At 42.4% G+C, this 18800-nt stretch overlaps 1 protein-coding gene across 1 annotated transcript in view; it reads left to right on the plus strand.

The window, feature by feature from the left end:
- The first annotated feature begins 1153 nt into the window (after positions 1 to 1153).
- LOC140210450 (BTB/POZ domain-containing protein KCTD19-like) overlaps positions 1154 to 18800 on the plus strand; it is a 60749-nt gene continuing 43102 nt past the window's right edge. Inside the window, exons 1-2 of the mRNA XM_072279419.1 lie at positions 1154 to 1179; positions 9504 to 9820. Of these exons, the coding sequence (XP_072135520.1) occupies positions 9530 to 9820 (291 nt within the window). The 5' untranslated portion in view covers positions 1154 to 1179; positions 9504 to 9529. The remainder of the gene's footprint in view (positions 1180 to 9503; positions 9821 to 18800) is intronic.

Here is an 18800-nt window from a genome sequence, read left to right on the forward strand (position 1 = left end):
CTGAAGTGCTATCTTAGAACTTCCAAATCGCCGCAAATTTATGTTGGACCAGTGATTCATTTTTTCTTTGTTGCAACAAACTCTCCTATAGATTCTGTTGACGAACTGTTCTTCAATGCGCTGGACACAATGGCCGTTACAAAAATTAAAAGCCTGGAAGAAAAGGTTAAATTATTATCAGAAGAGAACAGATCTCTGCTGACTAGAACAGTGTCTGGCCCAGACTCTGCAGAGTTCTTTCATATTAAACATCAATTGACTCAGAAAGGTGGTGATTTGGTGAGCATCATTTAATCTTGTGTCCACCACTTCCACTGCCACAAATCAATTTGTAAAATATAATCTGATGTTACAGAAACCTGTTAACTCATCTTATTTAAAACAAATGTGCACTAAATCCAAGAGTGTTTCTGCAGAAAAAAACAATGGATAATTATTGGGGGGAGATTTTTCAGTCAACCTCTAAAATTCTTCAGCTCTTTCTCCACACGGAGATCCCTGTGTTGTGGCAATTCTGACCCTTGTGCGATATCTTCTTCATTCATTCCATTAGTAGTTTTCAGCTCCCTGTTGCAAAAATGCAGAAATTCCCTCAAGCTTGTCAGCACCTTTAACTTTTTATTTCTTTCGTAACCACATTCTCTAAAATCTACCTTTTTACCAAGCTTTTGGTCTGATGTCAAGCGCTTACAGGCTCAGGTGTGTTTCTGGGGTACAGGGGCTAGCAACCCTTGTGCCTGTTCTGTGTTCTATCGTTGAGCAGCAGTGAACCATCTGATTGGCCTATCAGAGTTCTCTTTGGGAACTAGTTGACTTGATCAGCATTTCTGATCTGGCTATTGTTCACAATTGCACTTAATAAAAAAAAATCTATTTGATGTTTAAAATATTGATAGAATATGTATGTCATTGAGAAGAATGAAAATATGTATTTTTCTGCACTGCAAAAAGGTATGTTTCCTATCACATCTCAAGCTTGTCCAATCACATTAGAAAAAATTCTAAAGATTGATTTGACATTTGCTGTTGACGAAGGGAATGGTGACATCTTGTTTTAATACCTTTTGAAGGAATCTTTAAATGGAAAGTTTGAGAAACCGATAGAGGAAAACAACAAGCTGCACTCTCAGTTAAAGAGTTTAGAACCTGTGAATTGTGCTGGACATCAACAACGTAACGGTAGGTTTCTTCTTAACATGTTTCTGTAGATGCGTTATGAAATGAAAATAGAAAAAACAGGAAATATCTCAGCAAGTTAAGCAGCTTCAATGGATAGAGAGAAAGAGTCATACTGGCTAATGATCCATCATAAAATTGGAAAATTGTGGAATCATATGTTTTAAGTTGTGGAGCAAATGAATGGGTGGAGCTAAAGGAAGTGTTTGTGATTGGGTGGAGATGGAAAGTGTCTGAAGTGACACAATTATTGGTGATGTCATATGAGAAAAGGCAGTAAAAACTCATTAATAACAGATCTGGCTGCAGGACAATAAATATTCCAGTAACAATGGAACATGAGGAAAAGTGAAGGACATTTGAGGAAAACAATGCCGCAAATACACATCACTCAGATAGTATTTGTGGAGGGTTTATGGTTGTACACAGAATGAATGATTCCATTTGATGACTAGTAATGAAAAATTCTCTTTTGAATTCAGTGTTAATCCTAAGGTTGCAATATACCAAGTTGCAAGGTGGTATGATTTGTTTTTAAAGCTTTCAATTGGCATTGTTGGCAAGTTGTAAGAGGTTGAAGGCAGGTCTCCATCCTATCACACAAATTATTCTCACCACCTGCCTTTCTATGCAGCATAAAATACATTTGATGCAGGTGATATGTGTTGCTTATTTAAAATTACATTAAGATTTGAGTAATATTGTACATATATTGTTTAATTAAGCATTTTGTCGTTTACATAATGCATTGCAAATTATCAGTAAGAGTACGTAAATGGCATACATCTTCACACCATCACATGATAGGTGCGCGATGGAAGAGCATGAAGATTGAATATTAAGAGATTATTCAATTATGCAAAGTTGATATTCTAACAGTTTGTGTTGTAATAAAATCAGAAAATGGTGAAAATATGCAGCAAGTCAGGTTCCATCTCTGGAGGTAAAACAAGTTAAACTTACAGGTGATTACCTGATTTGTTGAAATATTTACTCTTTTCCCACCTTCCACAGATGTTTCATACAAGCAGATTTTTCTATTCTGTTTTTATTTCAGCTTTCTAACATCGGCAATGTTTCACTTGCAAAAGTTTGCCAACTTACATATTAGAAGAAGAAGAAAGCCCTTAACTCTCAGTGGAGTTATCGGGATGCCGTCATGATGGCGTTTTTTTTTTGGCAGGCTTTCTTATTTTTACGAGGCTGAGTTGCTATCTCGACGCTCAACCCAGCATGGATGGAAAGTGAGCAAGGGAGCTGGCTGGATTCGAACTCGGGAGCCTTCGCTTCGAAGGCTGGCGCCACCACGCCACCAGCTGGCAGAACTTACATATTACATCCCTGTATTTTGATGATCTTTTGTATAAATCCAGATATCCCATTTGGTTTTGTCAACCACCTACTCAGGAATTGGAATATTCAGCGAAAAAGGGAATATTCAGCATAAGAGGGAACTTATTTTGCCATGCCATGCAAACTCTACAGTAACATCCATTTGCCCTATTCTTAACCCATGGCCCTTCAGGCAACAGTTATACCAGTGCCCAAGAAAAGCAGTGGGAGCTGCCTTCATGACTATCATCCAGTTGCACTCATATCTATGATGATGAAATGCTTTGAGAGGTTGGTCCTGGCTAGAATCAACTCCTCCCTCAGCAAAGACCTGAATCCACTGCAGTTTGCCTAGCACCACAATAGGTCTACAGCAGACACAATCTCAATGGCCCTCTGTGCGGCCTTAGATCATGGAAACACCTATGTCTGAGTGCTGTTCTTTGACTATAAGCTCAGTGTTCAACACCATTACTCCTGCAGTCCTGATCGAAAAGCTCCAGCAGCTGGGCCTCTGCAGTTGGATCCTCGACTTCCTAACTGTAAGACCACTATCTGTGCGACTGGTATAACATCGCCTCCTCGCTAACAATCAACACTGGTGCACCTCAGGGATGTGTGCTTAACCCACTGGTCGACTCTTTCTATAACCATGACTGTGTGGCTAGGCATAGCTAAAATGCCATCTATAAATTTGCTGACGATGCAATCATTGTTGGCAGAATTTCTGATGGTGACGAGAGGGCATACGGGAGCGAGATATAAGACCATAAGACAAAGGAGCAGAAGTCGGCCATTCGGCCCATCGAGTCTGCTCTGCCATTTTATTATGAGCTGATCCATTCTCCCATTTAGTCCCACTCCCCCGCCTTTTCACCATAACCTTTGATGCCCTGGCTACTCAGATACCTATCAATCTCTGCCTTAATGACTTGGCCTCCACTGCCGCCTGTGGCAACAAATTCCATAGATTCACCACCCTCTGGCTAGAAAAAATTTCTTTGCATTTCTGTTCTGAATGGGCGCCCTTCAATCCTTAAGTCATGCCCTCTCGTACTAGACTCCCCCCATCATGGGAAACAACTTTGCCGCATCCACTCTGTCCATGCCTTTCAACATTCAAAATGTTTCTATGAGGTCTCTCCTCATTCTTCTAAACTCCAAGGAGTACAGTCCAAGAGTGGACAAACGTTCCTCATATGTTAACCCTCTCATTCCCAGAATCATCCTAGTGAATCTCCTCTGTACCTTCTCCAACGTCAGCACATCCTTTCTTAAATAAGGAGACCAAAACTGCCCACAGTACTCCAAGTGAGGTCTCACCAGCGCCTTATAGAGCCTCAACATCACATCCCTGCTCCTATACCCTATTCCTCTAGAAATGAATGCCAACATTGCATTCGCCTTCTTCACTACCGACTCAACCTGAAGGTTAACCTTAAGGGTATCCCGTACAAGGACTCCCAAGTCCCATTGCATCTCAGAACTTTGAATTCTTTCCCCATTTAAGTAATAGTCTGCCCGTTTATTACTTCTGCCAAAGTGCATAACCATACACTTTCCAACATTGTACTTCATTTGCCACTTCTTTGCCCATTCTTCCAATCTATCCAAGTCTCTCCGCAGACTCTCCGTTCCCTCAGCACTACCGGCCCCTCCACCTGTCTCAATAGCTGGTATATTTACCTATCAATATACCAGCTATTGAGCGCTGTTGCAGCAACAACCTGGCACTCAACGTCAGCAAGACCAAAGAGCTGATTGTGGACTTCAGGAAGGGTAAGACAACGGAACACGAACCAATCCCCAAAGAGGGATCAGAAGTGGAGAGAGTGAGCAACTTCAAGTTCCTGAGTGTCAATATCTCTGAGGGTTTAACCTGATCCCAACATAATGATGCAGTTATAAAGACGGCAAGGCAGCAGCTATATTTCATTCTGAGTTGGAGGTGAATTAGTAGGGGAGGGGAGGGTAGGGGAGGGGAGGGGGGCAGGGGCAGGCGTGAGGGCAGAACTGGGGCTCCTGATCGCACGAGCGTCAGGAGTGGAAAGCGGTCGCAAGGAACAGCGCGCGCAACTCAGGGGCGGCCATTGCGTAGATTAGATTAGATCAGATTCAACTTTGTCATTGTGCGGAGTACAGATACAAAGCCAATGAAATGCATTTAGCATCTGACTAGAAATGCTAGAATAGTGTTATCTACAAAATAACTGCGAGTAAAAAAAGTGCTACAGCACACAAATATAAAAGTACTGAGACAGTACAATACGGATGCAATACTGCTTAGCTCTGTGATGAGAGGTTCAGCAGTGTCACAGCCTCAGGGAAGAAGCCCTTCCTGTGCCTGCTGGTGTGGGAGCGGAGGCTCCTGTAGAGCCTACCGGATGGGAGGAGAGTAAAAAGTCCATGGTTAGGGTGAGATGCATCCCTGATGCACGCATGTAGCGAGAGAGGCCGGTATTCCAAGGTGCACGCGCAGAGCGGGAGTCCGGTAGGTGAAGGGTGTGCACGTAGGGCAGAAGGCCAGTAGGTCAAGGGTACGCGCACAGGGTGGGAGCTCAATGTGTCAAGGGTGCGCGCGCAGGGCGGGAGCTCGGTGTGTCAAGAGTATGTGCACAGGGCGGGAGCTCGGTGTGTCAAGGGTGCGCACGCAGGGCGGGAGTTCAGTGGGTCAAGGGTTCGCGCGCAGGGCGGGAGCTCGGTGGGTCGAGGATGCGCACAGGGCTGGAGCTCGGTGTGTCAAGGGTGCGCACGGAGGGCGGGAGGCCAGTGGGTCAAGGGTTTGCGCGCACAGCGGGACCTCGGGGGTGGGTCTAGAGTGCGCGCAGGGCGGGAGCTCGGTGTGTCAAGAGTATGTGCACAGGGCGGGAGCTCGGTGTGTCAAGAGTATGTGCACAGGGCGGGAGCTCGGTGTGTCAAGGGTGCGCACGCAGGGCGGGAGTTCAGTGGGTCAAGGGTTCGCGCGCAGGGCGGGAGCTCGGTGGGTCGAGGATGCGCACAGGGCTGGAGCTCGGTGTGTCAAGGGTGCGCACGGAGGGCGGGAGGCCAGTGGGTTAAGGGTGTGCGCGCAGGGCGGGAGGCCAGTGGGTCAAGGGTTTGCGCGCAGGGTGGGAGCTCAGTGGGTCAAGGGTGTGCGCGCAGGGCGGGAGGCCAGTGGGTCAAGGGTGTGCGCGCAGGGCGGGAGGCCAGTGGGTCAAGGGTTTGCGCACAGGGCTGGAGCTCGGTGGGTCAGGGGTGCGCGCACAGGGCGGGAGCTCGGTGGGTCGAGGGTGCGCGCGCAGGGCGGGAGCTCGGTGGGTCGAGGGTGCGCGCGCAGGGCGGGAGCTCGCTGTGTCGAGAGTGCGCGCGTGTCTTCGGGATGGTTTTGTTCAAAATGTTTGGAGGGGTCGCGGGAGGGGAAAATCAAACGGACATGGGACGTGAATTGATTCGGGCTGCGATGCTGAAGTAACCGGAGACTGAGGTAAAATAGCGGACCAAGGTGCGACTAGCATGATATAAAAGTGTTGTTTTAGGCACTGCTGATTAACACCTTGTCTGGTAGTGAATGATTCAAAAATCTCCTTAAGCCTACCCTCCGCCACCTCCAGTTTAAATTCCATGCGGAATATATTGGAGGATCAAGAACCAAGATTCTACAAAACTATTTTTGTCCATTCCAACCCGGGCTTAAACAAGGATATTCTTTAGGGAGAGAGATTAGTTGAGATCGTGTCTCAGTGGAGGAGCTCCGAAAAGCTGAAATGGAGGTTGGTTCTTGGTTCTTGATCCTCCAAAATATTCCGCATGGAACTTAAACTGGAGGTGACCGAGGATGAGCTTAAGAAGGAGATTTTTGAAGAAGAGATCACTGACTTTTGGCAAAGAAAGATTTTCAGATGAATTCTCGAGTTTACAAAGGGGGTGAGAAAGCTCCTCAATTCTACCATGAATATACAGAATTTCCACACAGCTCTTTGTGAAGTGCAGGCTATTATCAATGGTCCTTCGATCCTAGTCATCGGAAAGCATTAATGCCCAACCATCTGTTGCTTCTGAAGACTTCATCGTCCTTACCACCACGAGATTTCCAAAAGGAAAATGTTTATATTCTTTGTAGACGAAAGCAAGTCCAATATATATCAAACTTGGGTAACCTTCAGGTTCAGCTAGCGGCGTTAGTCTAGGGGAAGACAGTCTCTGGCCCCGCCAAACTTGTGAAATCTCGTTTGTTTGGATGCTGCGTGATGTGTTACCCTGATACAAATCAGTACCACGAAATATCAGATATATGCAATTAAACGATTGAACTTGATAATTTGTAATAGGATTAGTAAAGAAAACAGAAAGAAAAAGGGGCCCATTTTAATGGAACAGTCTATTGTTCATGTTGGAGCTCATGGTTTTCCCATCCGTTAGTTCTCCATCGATTTCCTTTGAACGTTGTTGACTCCCGACCCCATTCCAAGTCCACTCCTTTCTGCTGTTTACAACCTCTCAGTTCTGGCATCTTCTGCTGAACAAAAGATCTCGAACAACTCGCTCTGAGGCACACAACAAGAAAAAAAAACACTCCCTTCATTGGATGGCAGAACATTCCACAACCCCTGTTATCTCTAATCATAACCCAAACACTGCTGCTACAGAACAACCCTTACATAGCAGTGAAACCTTTCCCAGGGCGTTACACTTGTTTTGGAAATGGTGGGTCAAGGAATAACCAAGTAACCAAAAGGCAGAGGTTTGAGGAGCTACAGTTCTGGAAGCTTCGTAATTTTGATTTGACTTACTGACTTGACAGAGTAAAAATCACTCTGTACTGGGCTAAATACTGGTACCATCTGGCCTGGATGACTGTTGCATGACTCATCTGGAAGAAGAAAGAGGACACTTGTATGAATGTTAACATTTCATGTCTCCTATTTTGCAGTAGTATATAGTTGGAATTATTATAGTTTAGTAAAACTAAACAACAAAGATTTTGCTTCCTGTATGCCTTTGGGTGTATCTTATTGATTTGGGGCTGCTGATCATGAAAATCACCATGAAATTTCCCTTTTGCGCACCATTGTTTTGAAATTGTCTATGTATGTTATTTCAATTAATAATGCAAATGAATTAAATTGTTGCCTACAATGTAAGCTGAAAAGTTTAGGCAGGATGTATGCTGCATGTTAGGGCAGGTTTTAAAAAACAGGACATGGAGTCAAGAGGAGGCAGACGAAGATGCCAGGATGCTTGAACAAGCAATGGAAACTGACATTTTGAATGTCGAGCGATTCTCAGATAACTTAATCTGAGTTAAGTGACCTGGTCAGAAACTTGAGTTTTTCAATGGCAAAAGCAGAATTACTGGGTTCAAGACTGCAGGGATGGAATCTGCTGTTACCAGGCACAAAAATCTCCATGAAGGATTTTATTTATGACTTATGTATATCAGAATAACTAATGCTAAGATTAAGGAAGGATTTTTTGTTGGTCCACAAATCAAACAGGTCATCAGTGACAGGCAATTCAAAGAACTTCTAGTGGGACTGGAGAAAATCTTATGGAAGGCATTCAAGGATGTTGTTGAAAATTTTCTTGACAATGACAGAGCACCAAACTACGTGTAGCTGGCTGACAATTTGCTTCAAACATACAAAACCATGAAGTGCAACATGTCACTAAAAATTAATTTTCTGTATTCCATTTAGACTCCTTCCCTGCAAATCTTGATGCTGTCAGTGATGAGCATGGTGAAAGGTTTCACCAGGAGATTGCGATCATGTAGAAGCAGTATCAGGGCATCTGGATTCCAAGAGTGCTGGCAGATTATTGTTGGACACTTAAGTGAGAAGCCTCAGACACTGAATACAAATAAAAATCATCAACAAAACATTTTTACTTTAGTTGAACTATTGCAAAGCATCAGCAACATTATGCAATTAAACACATTATATTCATTAAAAGTTAATTTATTCTTTCTCCAAATTCCTATATGATATAAGTAGTCTGAAATTATATTTGTGTTCAGCTCCAAGCAGTCTATCATAAACAAAAAACAAAAATCTGATGCAGCAACACTTTCAAAAATGTTTGTTGCCCTGTGTAATTAAGGACTAGGGTATAGGATCCATGTATCTATTTTCTGTCTGTCCATATTGTATTTTGTATTGCACATTTTTTGAGTGAAAAGTATAGTTACATATTTGTGCTTTGTCTTTCAGTTTTAGTCTGGTTAGAGTAGGGAGTAAGTTGGGGGAATTACAATTTTTTTGTTGACTGCTTATCATTTAATTATGTTTAAGAATGCTTAAGTACATTTGAAGAAACTTAGAATGTTTATTTTGTTATATCATTAGTGTTATCGTTACAAGACAATTTGTTTTTGCTGGTTTCTTGTTAAAGAAATGAGCCTAATTTCTTCAAGTTAGAATTTTGTTATTAGAGCGCATCATACAGTGTCAACCCCCCCGCCCCCCCATGCTTAATCGCTGAGTGGTTTTGATTTGTTTTTAAATTACCTGCTACTGGAGAATTAAAGCATTAACATCCCTGCATTATGTGGGAGCAATCTTGATTATGTTTAGGTATTTTGTGCTGAAGGGACAAGGGGCTATAAGACATTTGAATGGTTCTTAGTGCAATAAGATGAACTCTTGACCTTATAATCTACTTAATTTTGATTTTGCATCTTATTGTCTATCTGCACTGCACTTTCTCTGTAGCTGTTGCACTTTATTCTGTATTCTGTAATTGTTTTTATCTTGTGCTATCTCAGTGCTCTATATAGTTGGTCTCTATGAATCGTACGCAGGACAAGTTTTGCACTATACCTCAGTACATGACGATAGTAACCCAATTCCAATTCTAAACAAATATTCATCTGCCTATCATGAGTAAACTGTTTCTAAGTTCTGTTTGTTTAATCTAGAGTATATGTGGTACAAAGTACTTAAATAATTTGATACAGGAGCTAACTGTAATGTGCTTCAGAAGAATAACTCAACATTATTTTCTGTTTAATTTTAAAGCAGTTCCACAAAAGGGAAGAAATATAATGGCACCAGGAGACTATCAGGAAGAAGATTCTGTATATTTCAATGTAGGAGGCTGGTTCTTTTCAATTCTAAAGTCAAAACTTTTACAGTTCCGTGACTCAGTATTGTGGCAAGAAGCTTCCAGCCTTCTTCATTCTGAAGATGCCAGACTTTTTATTGACCAAGATGGATATACTTTCCGCCATGTTCACTATTATTTGCATACATCAAAGCTGTCTTTTTCTTGCCTTTCTGAAATTGGTTTGTTGTATGAACAAGCTACAGCAATGTGTCTAACACCTTTGCAACAGGTATTAGTAACAGATAATATGTAGAGCAGTGCATGATTGCAAGCCCAATAGAACAATGTTTGTATCCTTGTGGACAGTAATATCTCTACCCTGTAAAGGTCATCCCTGGGTTAAGAACTCCCAACTTACAGGTTCCCTTGCACTCAAGTGAGATCCAATGATATTAAGTTTAAAAGTCTGACTTGCGTATGTACATTTGTTCCTATGAGAGCCAAAACTGCTGTTATTTCCCATTTCTTTCCACTCTTAGAAATTGTTTTCTCAACAGTCATGTGCTTTTCATGCCATTCATTACAATACTGTAGAGCTATGGTTATAATGAATTTTTTTTGTGCATTTTCTGACATGAACGAAATTGGTTAAAAATGGAACCTGTTTGTTACCTGGGGACATCTTGTATTGTGCTTTGTTGCAGAAGGCATGGTCAAAAAATAGTTAAGTGTGTTTGTCAGACATCTAATATTCCCATCAATATGGTGAGCAACTAAAATATGGTAATTCTGAAATCATTCATATACAAGTCTGTAGATGTAGTACAAAGGTTGGATTTGAACAAACAAAGATGGTCCAAAAATTTAGCAAGATTTATAGTGATATTAATTGATTTGTCATAGAAATATGTTCAATCTGAATTTGGATTTAATTACTAAAAATGCCTTAGAAATGGAAAGGCTGGCTTAGTTTCTTTGGATTTGCTTGGGAGCAACAGGTATTTTATAATAAACAACATGGCCCTACAAACATGTGAACTCCACAAATTTCAGGAGTTTAGATCTTATTGTTCAGATTAACATTAAAAATCAGCTGTTTATACGTTCCACGTACAATGAAAAGTGATAGGGTTGAATGGTGTAATTTTCACATTCATTAATAATTCACGTTAGTCAGCACCATTTTATTTATTTTTAAAATAACATTCTCATGTTTGGTAACAGGGACATTGAGTTCATTGCCATGCCTAGTTTCCTGGAACAAATGGTGAATCGTACAATTTTGTGTGTTTTTTTTTACAAAAAGATTCAATCAGTTTGTGATAAGATGTACTAAATAAGAGGTAGTCCTGCACATTGTGGTTTAGCTGCATCAAATCATACCAGTGCACCTGGATGAAAGAAAACTGCCTGAGATCCTTTGTAAAAGGATGGGTATTTGCAGTGTTTGGTGGTACCCTTGATAATTTGCATTGTAACTTAGTACAGCTGCTAGCACTTTGCTCAGTTACTTGACATTGGAGCTCCAGCCCTCAAAATCAATACTCTACTGTGGTGAGAATACTTGCAGGGAAGAGAATATACACACTTTCCTTCACATGGACCTCCTTAACAGGGATGTGTTGGAGCACAAATTATTTATCCTCTTTACCAAAACAGAATTGAAAAGGAGGTGGCAGAGAATTTCTGCTGAAGTGTCCTCTGGAATTTTAGAGTAATGGCTCAAGAAATTCCATGATTTTCCAAGATATGCCAAGTTAAGTGCTACAACATTTTGAACCTGCGCCATATTTATACTGATTTCAAATACAATGCGGTTACATAGAAACATAGAAAACCTACAGCACAATATAGCCCCTTTGGCCCACAATGCTGTGCCGAACATGTACTTACTTTAGAAATTACTTGGGGTTACCTATAGCGCTCTATGTTTCTAAGCCTCTTAAAAGACCCTATTGTATCCACCTCCATCACCGTCACCAGCAGCCCATTCCATGCACTCACCACTCTCTGCATTGAAAAACAAACTTAACCCTGATATGTCCTCTGTACCTACTTCCAAGTACCTTAAAACTGTGCCCTCTCGTGTTAGCCATCTCAGCCCTGGGAGAAGTCTCTGACTATTCACACAATCAATGCCTCTCATCATCTTATACACCTCTATCAGGTCACCTCTAATCCTCAGTTGCGCCAAGGAGAAAAGGCCAAGTTTACTCAAGACATGCTCCCTAATCCAGGCTACGTCCTTGTAAATTTCTCTGCACCCTTTCTATAGTTTCCACAACCTTTCTGTAGTGAGGTGACCAGAACTGAGCACAGTACATAGTTACTTGAAAGTAGCAACACAGCTGGACAGAGGGATGAAAGTTTGCTTTTCCAGTGAAAATATTGGGGTGGCAGGGTGGAGATTCATCTCTACCAAAGGAGGTGTAAGGTGCTCATTCCCTCCGCTGGCCTGCAGGTCGCCTTTGGGGGGGTGCAGCAGCTGCTTAGCCACCTGATCATGTTCATGTAAAGCCATGGGAGCAGGTGGTGGATGGTTATATGAGTAGCTGGAGCATATCAGAAGTCCTGGTTATGTGACCCACTGATGCCAGGTGATCTCTGAAGTGTATTGATAATAGCTGGGCCGCCTGTCTTGTAAAAGCACTGCCCAGAAGAAGATGATGCCCAAAAATAACCTTTGGAAAAATTTGACAAGAACAATCATGATCATGAAAAGACCATGATCACCTATGTCATACAAGATGGTATATAACAAATGAATGAGTCAGAATATTGAGTACAGGAGTTGGGACATGGTGTTGCAGCTGTACAAGACATTGGTAAGGCCACATTTGGAGTCTATATGCATTTGTGGTCACCTGTTATAGGAAGGATGTCATTAAACTGGAGAGGGTATAAACAGGATGTTTCTGGGACTGGAAGGCTTGGGTTTATAAGAAGAGTCTGGATAGGCTCAGGCTGTTTCCTCTGGAGTGTGGAAGACTGAGGGGTGACCAAACGGAAGTTCATAAAGTCATTAAGGGTGTTGATAAGGTGAATAGCCAAAATCTTTTCCCTGGAGTAAGAAAGTACCATACGGTATAAAAGTTTTAGGTACGTTTACATATAGAATGCCTAAAACCTCTGCACAGTACTGCAGTAATTTTTAAAGATTAAAGTCTGTCACGAGCCTTGTGGCCCATCAGGCCAGTGCTTATGCCGGTTTCCGTAGCGTGAAGTGACTGAAAGTACGATACTCTTCCCCCCCGCCCCCGGATAGGACGCCACTCTATCACGAGGTTAACACCCAGCATTTTTGCCGGTACCCATTCACAGCTGGGTAGACTGAAGCATTGTGTGGAAGTGCCTTGCTCAAGGAGACACACGATACCTCGGCCAAGGTTCGAACCCACGACCTTCAGATCACTAGTCCAACGCCCTAACCACTTGGCCACGCACCACACACTGCAGTAATTTAATGTATTTCAATGCACTGCTGTCGGAAAAAGAAGCAAATGTCATGATGTGTGAGTGACGATAAATCTGATTCTGATATGGGTCTCTATTGTGGACTGAGAGTGGGAAATGAGCAGGGAGAGGGGAATCACAGTTGGGAAAAGGAGAAGGGAGTGGGGAGTGGTGGGAGGCACCAGAGAGACATTCTGTAATAATCAATATACCAATTGTTTGGCCTGGTGTCTCAGGGCCGGGTGTAACTGCACCTGCACCACCCCCTGAGATGGCACTCCTCTATCAGCTTTCCTGCACCCCTTCTGCAGTGCTTCATTCTCACCATTCCCAAAGTCCTTTGCTCTCTCGCGATTTACCTGTGCAAGTACAGTACTGGGCAACAGTCTTAAGCACCCTAGCTATAAATATGTACCCAAGGCTTTTGCATAAAACAGATAGTGTTGTGTGAAATAAGCTGCCAGAGAAAATGATAGAGGTGGGTACAATTACAGCATTTAAAAGGCATTTAGACAGGTGCGCAGATCGGAAAGGCTTAAGAGGGATAAAGGCCAAAGGCAGGCAAATAGGATTAGTTCAGTTTGGCAACTTGTCTGTACAGATGAGTTGTGTCTGCTTCTCCACATCCAACTCTATGATAACCAGTGGCAAACTCAAATTTTGCATAGGCTGCCATCTTTCTTCTCTGGCAGTCAATATCCTGCGTTTGGTAAGTCAAGGTTTAAGCTCTCCTTGGTGTTTTTACAGCAACATTGCATGCAGAAATATTTTTTAAGTTTACTAATTAGTACATTCTTGTACTTCTGTGGCAGGCAACCTGACATGCTACATGCTTTCTGCATTTTTTTATATTTTATAAATATCTGCATTTTGGTTTTTAAATTCCTCATGAGTCTCACTGTGTGAATTAATACTTGATGCCTACCTAATAATGGCTATCCAACTGCAGAATCCTTACACTTCCTCCCTTACCACCATTCAGGGCCCCAAACAGTCTTTCCAGGTGAGGCGACACTTCACCTGTGAGTTGGCTGGGGTGATATACTGTGTCCGGTGCTCCCGATGTGGCCTTTTATATATTGGCGAGACCCAACGCAGACTGGGAGACCGCTTTGCTGAACACCTACGCTCTGTCCGCCAGAGAAAGCAGGATCTCCCAGTGGCCACACATTTTAATTCCACATCCCATTCCCATTCTGACATGTCTATCCACGGCCTCCTCTACTGTAAAGATGAAGCCACACTCAGGTTGCAGGAACAACACCTTATATTCCGTCCGGGTAGCCTCCAATCTGATGGCATGAACATCGACTTCTCTAACTTCCGCTAATGCCCCACCTCCCCCTCGTACCCCATCTGTTATTTATTTTTATACACACATTCTTTCTCTCACTCTCCTTTTTTCTCCCTCTGAATATACCCCTTGCCCATCCTCTGGATTCCCCCCCACCTTGTCTTTCTTCCCGGACCTCCTGTCCCATGATCCTCTCATATCCCTTTTGCCAATCACCTGTCCAGCTCTTGGCTCTGTCCCTCCCCCTCCTGTCTTCTCCTATCATTTTGGATCTCCCCCTCCCACTCCAATTTTCAAACCCCTTACTCACTCTTCCTTCAGTTAGTCCTGACGAAGGGTCTCGGCCTGAAACGTCGACTGTACCTCTTCCTAGAGATGCTGCCTGGCCTGCTGCGTTCACCAGCAACTTTAATGTGTGTTGCTTGAATTTCCAGCATCTGCAGAATTCCTGTTGTTTGTTGTCAACTGCAGAATCTGTTGTACAGTAGATCTGGGTCACAGAATTGTAACTTCCCTGGCTTTGTCAGTAGTGAGATTGAGAGAATTATGAATATCATTGTTTTCATAAAGTATCACAGGTTTGTGCAGCTCATAGAATTTCATCCTGAGGATGCCGATAGTGTTCTCTTGTTGGACCTTTGGTGATCCCTTTGCAATAATTAAAATGGCACTCTCATTAACATGGATTGGAGGTGGATGGCAAGAAAGAAGCCTTTGTCCACAAAACACTCAAGTATTCTCATGGGCAACTGCAAATTGTATATTCAAAGTATGTAAGCCTCTGAAATTCATAAAGAGTTCCTGATTCATAGTTGTAATGTATTTTAAGTAAACAGTGAGGTCTGATTTACCTCACCTTGAAAATCAGCAGAAATGTTTACTTGTGCCCGAACTCTGGATATGTTGTTGCCTAACATAGAATATGCCATTCTTGTAGAAATAACAGTCTGACTGTAGAACATGGAAGAACCATCACAATCTCCCACATCCCCTGATGATCTCATGATTTCAGTGTCTGAAGCTGACGTGCGAGCTGCCTTCAGGAAGGTCCGTCTACGGAAAGCATCCAGGCTGGATGGAGTACCTGGCCAAGTAATACAGACATTCTGATCAAATGGCTGGTGTATTCACTGAGATATTTAACTTCGCATTTTATCAGTGTGTGGTATCCACCTGCTTGAAGCAAGCTTCAATTATGCTGGTGCCCAAGATGAGTGTTGTGACCTGCCTTAACAACTATCGCCCAGTTGCATTTACATACACGGTGATGAAGTGTTTTGCCTGAGAGGCAACTTAGGTCTACTCCAAATTGTCTACCGGAGTAACAGGTCCACATAAGATACCATCTCCTTGGTTCCTCATTGAATCCTGGAACATTTGGTCAGCAAAGATGCATACATCAGGATGCTCTTTATTGACTACAGCTCAGCATTCAATGCCATTATCCTCAAAATGAATCAATAAGCTCCAAGACTTGACGTCAATACCCCCTTGAGCAATTGGATCCTGGATTTCCTCACCTGTAGATCCCAGTCTCTTCGAATTGACAATAACATAGCCTCTATATTCTCCATCAGCACAAGTATGCCTAAGGCTGTTTGCTTGACCCCCTACTCTACTGGATTTACACATATGACAGTGTGGCCAAGTACAGCTCCAATGCCATATTCCAAATTCGCTGAGAACACCACTATTGGTTAAATCAAAAGTAGTGATGAATAAGCATATAGATGGGAGATTGAAAATCTGGCTGAATGGAATCATCACAACGACCTCTCACTCAATGTCAGACCAAGGAACTGATTGTAGACTCCAGGAGAAGGAAACCAGAGGTCCATGAACCAGTCCTCATCAGAGAAGCAGAAGTGGAGAGGGTTAACAACTTTAAATTCCTGGGTGTTACTATTTCAGAGGACTTATCCTGTGCCCGGCACATAAGTGCAATTGTGAACAAAGCACAGCAGTGCCTCCACTTCCTTAGGATTTTGTAAAGATTTCGGGCTGACATTTAAAACTTTGATAAACTTCTGTATCTGTGTAGTGGTGAGTATATTGATTGGCTGCATCACAGCCTGGTATGGAAACAACAGTGCCTTTGAACAGAAGATGCTACAAAAACTTGTGGATTTGGCCCAGTACATTATAAGTAAAGCCTTCCAAACCATTGAGCACATTGACTTGAAAGGCTGTCACAGGAAAACAGCATTTATCATCAGAGATCCCCACCACCCAGGTCATGCTCTCCTTGCACTGCTGCCATCGGGAAGAAGGTACAAGAGCCTCATGACTTACACCAACAAGTTCAAGAATAGTTACTACCCCTCAACCATCAGGCTCTTGAACAAAAGGAGATAATGACACTCAACTTCACTTGCCAGAGCATTGAAATGTTCCCACAGCCAATGAACTCACTTTCAAGGACTGTTCATCTCATGTTCTCATTATTTTTTGCTATTTATTTATATTTATATTTGCAGAGTTTGTTGTCTTCTGCACTCTGCTCAATCTTTTGTTGATCCTGTTATAGTTAATATTCTATAGATTGTTGAATATGCCCATAAAAAATGAATCTCAGGGTTGTATATAGTGACATGTACGTACTTTGATAATAAAATTACCTTTGAAATAATGTGAATGTGAGAAAAAAGTACAAAAAGATAACATTTACATTTGACATTTAGAAATTGTGTTTTGCAAAGTATATTTCCAATTTTTCCTATTTTCTCAACTACTAGTGTATTTTTGGTGATATATTTTGACAAGCAGAAAACTATACAACAATGCAGCAAAAGCTATAAAAATTAGCTTTACTGTTATTAAAGATTAACAACCTTGTATGAAAATATCTGTAAATATGTGGTAACACATCAAATTGCAAGTAGTTCTGTTATAATGCGAGAATTTTTTTCCAAAGAAACTTTGTATTACAGAAATTCAGGTTATAGGCAGAACAAAGCACAAACTTTAAACTGGTTTTCCCAATCATGATGGTGCTGTAATCAATTTAGTCCCACATAATGCTGTAACAGTGGTCCCAAATCCATCAATCACCTTACAACTAATTTGCATTATAGAAATGGACATTAGCAGAACTATGTATGCTAATACATAGCAGCTGAGTGTCAAGGTGTGTTCTTTAAATTGGCACTCGAAGTGCTCAGGTATTAAGATTTCACATATTGTAGTCCTGATGAAGGGTCTCGGCCCAAAAGTCAACTGTTTACTCTTTTCTATTGATACTGCCTGACCTGCTGATGTCCTTCAGCATTTTATGTGTTTTGCTTTGGATTTCCAACATCTGCAGATGTTTCTCTTGTTTGTCATATAGTCATAGACATAGTCATACTTTATTGATCCCGAGGGAAATTGGTTTTCGTTACAGTTGCACCAATCAAGAATAGGGTATAAATAGAGTTAAAAATACACTTGGACTAAAATGTTAACTGTCCTGTGCTATCACCAGTGGGATCATCAGTTGATCTGCCACCTGTCTTCAAGAGTTTTGGCCCACTCATGATCAAGACTCCTTCGAGGTGGTGGGCTAGCAGTGCTAAAGCACCACCTCCCACTCGTGAGCTTAAAAACTTGGCATCTGCCTCTATCAGTCACTTCCATCCAACAGAGAGTCTGCTGTTCAGGTGTCTATGCATCTACTGAAGGGTTTGCAAGATATGTATACACTGTCTGGCTATCTGCCCCTCTGGACATACTTGGTCCACACCCATGCTGATCCTTTCTCTGCTGCCTCAGCTACAGCCCTGCTGGTTCACTTGATCTCTCTTTGCGATTCACCCTGCTGGGTGAGTGTTCATTCGGCCATGCCCACTTAGGGTGTAAGTCCTTCCATTGACTTTAATCCTCAGGGAATGGAAAATGCCTGAGCGGGGTGGGATTGTGGAGGGAGAGTGGATGATCTAATTAAATAGAGCAGCTATAGAGCTGTATTCCTCAACAGTCTAACAGAGTTAGATATGGCCCTTGTTGAGTTAGATATGGCCCTTGTGGCTATGGGGGTCAGGGGGTATGGAGGGAAGGCTGGGGCGGGGTTCTGAGTTGGATGATCAGCCATGATCATAATAAATGGCGGTGCAGGCTCGAAGGGCTGAATGGCTTACTCCTGCACCTATTTTCTATGTTTCTATGTTTCTTCTAGTGAAGCCAAGGTCACGCAGCCACTTCTGGAAAGTGAACACAATAAACCCACGGCAGCCTACTTCGAATGGATAGCATGAGACCTTCCACCCTCTGTCTCTACACTCTGATCTTAATTCTGCATACTTGGTTAACTTGCGCTCATGGGCTTCATCGATGTTGTCTTCCCAGGGGACTGTGAGTTCACCAATAACCACTTCTCTACTGGTGTCAGACCATACAATTATATTTATGGTTTTATAGCAATATAAAACCATAAATAATTAAATAGTAATATGTAAATTATGCCAGGAAATAAGTCCAGGACCGGCCTATTGGCTCAGGGCGTCTGACCCTCCAAAGGAGGAGTTGTAAAGTTTGATGGCCACAG

Source organism: Mobula birostris, chromosome 15 (assembly GCF_030028105.1).
Source record: "Mobula birostris isolate sMobBir1 chromosome 15, sMobBir1.hap1, whole genome shotgun sequence".
Lineage (NCBI taxonomy): Eukaryota > Metazoa > Chordata > Chondrichthyes > Myliobatiformes > Myliobatidae > Mobula > Mobula birostris.